The sequence below is a fragment of the Capra hircus genome, chromosome 17 (assembly GCF_001704415.2).
Source record: "Capra hircus breed San Clemente chromosome 17, ASM170441v1, whole genome shotgun sequence".
In the NCBI taxonomy this organism is placed as follows: domain Eukaryota; kingdom Metazoa; phylum Chordata; class Mammalia; order Artiodactyla; family Bovidae; genus Capra; species Capra hircus.
The window spans coordinates 8,469,468-8,477,561 of NC_030824.1; the positions used below are offsets into that span (position 1 = coordinate 8,469,468).

Sequence of the window (8,094 nt, forward strand, 5' to 3'; positions counted from 1 at the left end):
TGGAATTCTGGGGTGCATGCTTGAGCAGAGGTCACAAGAGTCAGAATTATCAGTTCTGCTCTGATTCATGTGACATAACCTAACATAACCTTGCCAAGGGCAAATGGAGGTGTCTCAGTGGGAAGAGACAGGTGTGGGTTCAAGTCTTGGCATGGCCATTCCTAGCTTCATCCCAGGCTAAACCTCATCTAGAAGTTCTCATCTGGAAAGCGTTCTCATCTAGAAAGTGCCCAAGATCCATTCCAAGACAAGAGATGATCAAACCCAGCATGGCCATGGGATGAAAATGACACTTCACCTCTGTGAACTTCCTCCCCAAAACCCATTGCTAACCCCCAGTCTTACCATGAGAAAAACATGAGACAAATTCCAGGAGAGGGGCATCTTATGATACACCTGACTAGTATTCCTCAAAATGCTCAGGTCCAGGGGGCTTCCCTGGCAGTCCAGTGGTAAAGACTCCACACTGCCAATGAAGAGGACATGGGTTTGACCCCTGCTCAGAGCCGCCAAGCTCTTCAGTCCATGGGACTCTCCAGGCAAGAATACTGGCTGCTGCTGCTGCTGCTAAGTTGCCTCAGTCGTGTCCGACTCTGTGCGACCCCATAGATGGCAGCCCACCAGGCTCCCCCGTCCCTGGGATTCTCCAGGCAAGAACACTGGAGTGGGATGCAATTTCCTCCTCCAGGAGATCTTCCCAACCCAGGGACTGAACCCATGTCTCCTGGGTCTCCTGCATTGCAGCCAGATTCTTTACCAGTAGCACCACCTAGGGAGCCCAAAATAATAACAAGTCATGTCTTACGAAGTGAATTGCACCTAAAAAATGTTATATAGACCTTTGATATGACAGTTGTAACATTCTTTATATTCTACAAGTCAGATCCAATTCCCAAGTCCAGGGTTTTCTTACAAATCCGCTGTGGGGGACTGGGAGAGGGAGTGGTATTGCTGGAGTGGGGAAAAAAATTCAAGGTGTGCCTTAGAATCACATGTCCTAAGTTGGAGCCCCTGCTTTGCATTTGTTAGCTGTGTGATCTGGGGCAAGTCACTTCACTTCTCTGAACCTGTTTCCTCACCAGCAAAGTGCATGATTGATGGGAACCTTTCAATGAGACCCACAGCCCAGACTCAGGCTAATGAGAGGACCTGGAGGCAATAGTCACTTCCTTCCCATCCCCCTTCTCCCAGTTGTTCAACAAGGTTGACAGCCACCCCTCCACACACACACATGCGCACACACACACAGTATTGAAGCTGGACTGAGTAAAAAGGGGTGGGTAAAAGAAAAAAAAAGAAAAGGAAACACACACACACAGAAAAGGGTTGGGTATGAGGGTCAAAATTCCAGGGTGTGCAACTCCACATATAATCCCCTTCATTCCAAAGGGTGGATGACAAATACTCACACTACTTCCAAGGACCCCCGGCTGGCAGGGCTTGCTTGTTGCTCTGGATTATTTCTGCAACAGACTCAAGGCCAACTCAGAGTCAGCAGGGAGCAAAGCAAACACGACAGTCTTATCTCAGGGCAGCAGGACAGCTATAAGGCGGGAGCCCATAGTGACATCAGTTTTTGCTCACCAACCTGACAACAGGATGAGACTCCTGGTGTTGGCTGCTCTGCTCACAGGTAGGCAAGTGCCCTCAGCCCCGCCCCTTCCTGCCCTGGGACCTCTCTCCTCGGCAGTGGGGGCCAGAGGTCACAGGGATGGCCAGACCGAGGGTCTTTTTCAGGGCTCACCGTGGGGCTTAAGAGCTCCCATATTGGGGTCCCCTCAAATCCCCCTCGATGGGCTTTCCAAGTGGCACTAGCGGTAAAGAACCCAGCTGCCAATGAGGTGGGGGTTCAGTCCCTGGGTTGGGAAGATCCCCTGGAGGAGGGCATGGCAACCCACTCCAGTATTCTTGCCTGGAGAATCCCCATGGACAGAGGAGTGTGGCGTGCAACAGTCCACGGGGCCACAAAGAGCCAGACATGACTAAAGTGACTTCACACACACACACACACACACACACACACACACACACACACACACAAATTCCCCCACATCTGGCATCTTCTCCACCTTTGGGTCTGAACTCAGATGACCCATCTCAGAAAGGCTTACCCTCCTTGTCCATCCAAGCTAAGAGCACCCCTTCTCCCTCTCCTTGGAGTGGGCCGCTATTGCCTTCTCTGGGGGATCTTCATAACCCAGAGATGGAACCTGCATCTCCTGTGTGGCAGGCAGATTCTTTACCACTAAGCCATGGGCTTGGTACAAGGGCTTCTCAGTGCCTGTCTTGGCCTGCAGCATGCCTCTTGTTGATTCATTTCATTTTTTATCTCACACCCACACCTAAGCACAGACTCCTTGCAAGCAGTGATAGTGCTGTTTATACCATTTAATGAATGGATTAATACAATCAGAATTAACTAGAATTCAAATCACACCTCATTCAGCCATTATTCATTCACTCAACACTGATGATATCAGAGTCTCTAAGGTATCAGGCTCAGGGTTGAGACTGAGGACTCAGCCATGCTCCCTGTCTGGGGGTGCGCTCATGCACTCGAGCAGTACCTCCGCGCAGGTCTGGCCTCTTGCAAAGAGCAGAACTGGTGGGATCAGAGAGAAAGAAAGAGGAGGGAAGCAGGAGAGGGGTCCGGAGAGGGGCCAAGGCGGTCAGGCCACTCCTGTCTGAGCACAGCTCCACCACTCCTCCGGGGCCTGCTCCTGGATGTAGCCGCTGTCAGCTGCCACCGTGAAGGCTGCTCTTGAGAGAAAGTGACCAGCTGCCACCCTTCCTGAGTCCTGGAGCCTAAGCACTTGGAGCGACTCCAGTGTCCACAGCATATCAAGGACAGGAAGGGCCAGGCATGGGGCAAAGAGACGACACTAGGGGCTGAAATCATTTAGCACCATCTTTATGGCACTAAATCTCACAGGTAGGGCTCTACACCTGAAGTAAAGAGGTCCTAGGAACTTACACTGGTAGTCCAGTGGCTAAGACTCCGTGCTCCCAATTCAGGAGCCTGGGTTCGATCTCTGGTCAGGAAACTAGATCGAACATGCTGCAGCTTAAAATCCTGCATGCTACAACGAAGATTGGCCGCAACTAAGACCTATCACGGCCAAATAATTTTAAAAAAGAAAAGAGGTTGTCCTGTTGAGAATGGAGGCCACATGGGCCTCCTCACCATTCTTCACACTCCTGGCCCCCCTCAACCTCGTCATCCCCCAACCCAACCCCCCATTTAGATTCCCTTACTGTGCTTCAGTTTTGCTGCCTTCTAACACAATATCTGATTCCCTTATTTATTACCTTTATTGCTTACTGTTTTTTCCTGTACTAGATCATGAGCTCAGTGAGGTTACAGATTTTTTTTTATGTGTTCACTGATGTGTCTCCAGGGCAGTGACTAGCATATAACAGGTGCTCAATAAATATTTACTGAATAAATAATAGAAATAGTTTTAAATTATCATATATTCACACAAAAACTAGTACACAAATGTTCACAGCAGCACTATCCATAACAGCCGACAAGGAGAAACAACCCAAATGTCCGTCAAATGAGGAACAACCAAAAAAATGTGATCTGTCCATACAATGGATTATTAATCAGCCATAAAAAGGACTGAAATGCTGATACCTGTGATAACAAGGATAAAGCTCAAATCATATGTGAAGGGAAAGAAGCCATTCACAAAAGGCCATACATTGTATGATTCCATTTACACAAAGTATTCAGAAGAGGCAATTCCATAGAAACAGAAAACAAATTAGTGGTTGCCAGAGGGAGGGGAGAAAGGGGAGTGATTGTTGATGGGCAGAGGGCATCATTTTGGGATGATGAAAATGTTGTGGAATTAATATTGATGGTTGCACAATTCTGTGAATATACTAAAAACCACTGAATTGTGTGCTTTGGTTAAAATGGTGAGTTTCACGTTTTGTGAGTGGTTTAGAAAATGCCTACTCACTTTACCAGGTTCCTGTATCCAGCTATTTTCAGAGGAGGCAGCCGATGCAGGGTCAGGGGGACAGCATGGGGCCTGAGAGAGCAAGCAGGCAGTAAGGTCCCTGGGGCGCCGGCAGCCAACCAGGACGTATCTGAACTCTGGCTGTGTCCTCCTGCAGTGGGCGCTGGCCAGGCAGGCCTCAACTCGAGGGCGTTATGGCAGTTCAACGGCATGATCAAGTGCAAGATCCCCAGCAGTGAGCCACTGCTGGATTTCAACAACTACGGCTGCTATTGTGGCCTGGGTGGATCAGGGACCCCTGTGGATGATCTGGACAGGTGAGTTGCTCTGCTGGGAAAGTATCTCTGAGACGGAGGGAGGGCCCAAGACAAAGGTCTTCACGAAGCACACACAAAAAAAGGGTGGGGGGAAAAGAAAAAAAAACACAAAGATTTGCCTATTTGCTAAAGTAACACGTTCACCTCTTAATCAAGGGGAGCGAGGGGAAAGCTGAAGGTTGGCGGGGGAGGGTGTGTGTGTGTGTGGTTGTGTGTGTGTGTGAGCTGAAGGTTGGCAGGAGAGGGGGTGTGTGTGTGTGTGAACTGAAGGTTGGCGGGTGAGGGCATGTGTGTGTGTGTGTGTGTGTGTGTGTGTGTGTGTGTGTGTGTGGCGGGCGAGGGTGTGTGTGTGTGTGTGTGTGTGTGTATATGTGTGCACGGGCATGCGCGCTGCCCACTTTACCACACAAAGCATCACTGCAAGGATTCAGTCTTCCAGCTGGAGTGAAACCATCAGGACCAGTAACAGCCCCACCTGTTCCAAAGGAGCAAGTTCAGGCTGACTGCTGCCCTACCCATGCTCCTGCCTCAGCTCTGTTCCTCCCCTTCTCCAGGTGCTGCCAGACACACGACAACTGCTACAAACAAGCCAAGAAACTGGACAGCTGTAAAGTCCTCGTGGACAATCCCTACACCAACAGCTACTCATACTCATGTTCTAACAAACAGATCACCTGCAGCAGTAGGTTTACCATCTTGTTGGCTCTTGTTAGCGGGCATGGAGGGAAATAATAATAATGATAGCCACCACTGACTGATCATTTTCTTGGTGCCAGGCAGTATCTCCTTTAATCCTTGAAACAACCATATGGAATAGGTACTGTTATTATCCCCATTTTACAGATGAGGAAACTGAGGCTCAGAAGGCTGGACCAATTGTCCAAGGGCACACAGTCCCATAAATGGTGGTGTTTGGTTTTTGAACATAGGTCTATATCACTCCAAAACCTCTGCTTTTAACTGCCAAGCCATACTGCTTTGTTTATTTCATTAAAAGAGCTTAGAACTCCCACATATCAGGCTTTCTTTACATGCCAGGTACTAGGCAAGGTGTGCATTATGTGATAGGTCTTATTAAACCCATTTTACAGGTTAGGAAGCTGAGGCCCCAAAGTAGTCACTTGCTCCAAATCACACAACCTATGAATGGTAGGGCCAGCATTTGAACTCAGTTGCTTCTGATTTTAAAGGCTTGGGTTTTAACCACTAAGTTATGCAGCATTCATGATGAAACATGTCCCTCCATGAAGACAGTTCTGGAGAGCAAGACAATTCATAGAGGTGTAGGGTACTGTCTTGTGAGACCAGCATTCTAGATTTTCACTGCCCTTAATTTTGCAATCACAGATACATCCCAATTTTTGAAAATTGTACTAACACTGGAATCACCATAGTCCAACTCCCAAAATGCCAAGAAAAGACTGACCTGGCATCCCATCACCCTAAGAAATAAACAGTTTCATGTCTCTGTATTCCTTTTAACCAGGGATCCAACCCCTGCAGAGGAAGCGCAGAGTCTGCTGGACCACCAGGGAATTCCTTCAACCTGTTCCTTTAAATCGTATACACATTCTCTCCATCCTCTCCAGCATTTTCTCTTTTCTCTCTGCTTTATTTTCTCCACAAAATTTCCTAACAGGTGACATATTAATGTTATTCCTTCATTTGCTGTCTCTCCAATAGAAAGGATTCACAAGATCAGAGTTGTCTGTTCTCTTCATGGCTGTGTCCCCAGAGTCTAGATCAGAGCCTGGAATCATAGGTGCTCTCCATGTAAATGTTTGATGAATGCAGTCTAGATACAATCTTGCAATGTGTTTTTCTCACTTATCAGGTTATGACTATGTTTCCATGGTCTCACAGTCTTCCTTATTATTTCTTTCAAAGCTGCATAAAATAGCTTAATTTGCTTACACAGTCCCTGGTAACAGAGATTTCAGTTGTGCTCTACTTTAGAAAGCCAAATATACAGAAAATCATATTTTTGCCCTGAAACGTGATCAGTAAGAATTTCTTTCTATGGATTCTGGACTCCGTTACCAATCTGCTGAAAGCTATAGACACTCTCCCCAGGGAAACACACACACCACACATACACGTTTGCAAATAATTTATTTTTAATGCAACTGTCTTCTTCCCCTACAAGCAAGTCAAGAAGCCTGCAGCAGAAGACACTGATTCAAATTATAAACAATAACTTGCTAGACACACACTACTATATATAAAATAGACAAATAACAAGGACCTATATAGTGCAGGGAACCATATTCAATATCTTATAATAACCTATAATGGAAAATAATCTGAAAAAGAAAATATAAATGTATAAGTGAATCACTTTTGCTATACACCTGAAACTAACACAACACTGTAAACCAACTAAACTTCAATAAAACAAAATTAAAAGAATAAAAACAATAACTCGCTAAATAATTATCTTATGCACACTTTATAATCTAATTAAGCACTAATTTATGCTTAATGAGTGGTTGAGGAAAACATTCATGATTTTTAAAAGAAAGGAGTAGAGAAACAAAACTTTAATAAGATTATTGAAGGTAAGCAGATATACATAATTAAATTATGGATAATAAAGCTGAAATGCATTTTAAATGTTATGTGTTGTTTCTTTGGGTTACAAATGTAAATGAGGTCAAAATAATATAATTTCAAATTCTCCAGTAATGTATGTCATAGAAAGCAGAAGGCATCTATAATTCTAATACCCAAGAAAACCAGTTATATATATTGCATTTCAGATTTTTTCAGCATATACTATGCACTTTTTACTGTTAATAAAATATCTTGGAAATATTTCCATATATAGACACAACTATTTTAAACATCTGTATAATATTCTATTGTAAGGACATTCTGTAATCTTAAGAATATGTGCTTTAAAGTAGAGAAATTGGCTTACAAAACTTCACTAAGTTGAAATGTAAAATATTTTGCTGCCTTAAGTATGTGTTTTAGTATTTCCCAGACGATTTGCAGTTGCTTATCTATGTTATCAGTGCTCTGTGGTTATATGGGTTTTAAGAGCAGTGAGTTCATTTAGAAGTGTGAAACAGAGAACATCCCAAAAGCAGCTATCATACCTAAGGATCACCAGATAAAATAGGCTGCCCAGTTAAAATTTGATTATCAGATAGACAAGAAATGATTTTTTTTTAAGTCTGTGTCCCAAACAGTGCATTTATTGTTGATCTGAAATTCCAGTATTTTTATTTGCTTTATCTGTCAACCCTAAATTGTACCAGGGGAATTGCCAGCAGATCGTTTCATTTCATTCTTCCTGCCCCTGGATAGTACAAAGCAGGAACAGCCTTGACTCAGTCCTCTATTCTTGCTCTATTCCAGGCGAAAACAATGCCTGTGAGGCCTTCATCTGCAACTGTGACCGTAATGCCGCCATCTGCTTCTCAGAGGTGCCGTACAACAGCGAGCACAAGAACCTGGACAAGAAGTACTGCTAGGTCTGAGTATCTTCCCAGGAAATTAGGATTCCCTTTGGGCCCCGTGGCTTTGACCTTATACCATATCCTCCAATAAAGCACCTATTGAAAGGCCTCCCGCTTGGAGATTGTTTTATTCTCTGCCTACTGAACATGACTAAATTTCTTCCTGGTTCTTTGGGAGCATCATTTGTTCCAGACCTGGAAGCTGATTTAGAGGGATATTTCTAGGAAGTGAGTACCACGAGACCTGAATATTGATTAATAACACGGATGATTTACTCTGTGCCAGAACTACGTGTCTCTAAATTCTCTGGGCAGCCCTATAAGATTTAGACACTATTAGCA

The 8,094-nt window shown here is 44.8% G+C and overlaps 1 protein-coding gene across 1 annotated transcript; it reads left to right on the top strand.

The window, feature by feature from the left end:
- PLA2G1B (phospholipase A2 group IB) lies at positions 1,514-7,861 on the top strand. The gene is made up of 4 exons (XM_005691564.3): positions 1,514-1,633; positions 4,129-4,288; positions 4,843-4,970; positions 7,652-7,861. The coding sequence occupies exons 1-4, from the start codon at positions 1,600-1,602 to the stop codon at positions 7,765-7,767; spliced, it is 438 nt and encodes a 145-aa protein (XP_005691621.1). The 5' UTR covers positions 1,514-1,599; the 3' UTR covers positions 7,768-7,861.

Excerpts from the sequence above, each read along its gene's own strand:
- PLA2G1B (XM_005691564.3), top strand. The coding sequence starts at position 1,600 with ATGAGACTCCTGGTGTTGGCTGCTCTGCTCACAG. Across the intron at positions 4,289-4,842 it reads CCTGTGGATGATCTGGACAG|GTGCTGCCAGACACACGACA; the intron begins GTGAGTTGCTCT and ends CCCCTTCTCCAG. Across the intron at positions 4,971-7,651 it reads CAAACAGATCACCTGCAGCA|GCGAAAACAATGCCTGTGAG; the intron begins GTAGGTTTACCA and ends GCTCTATTCCAG.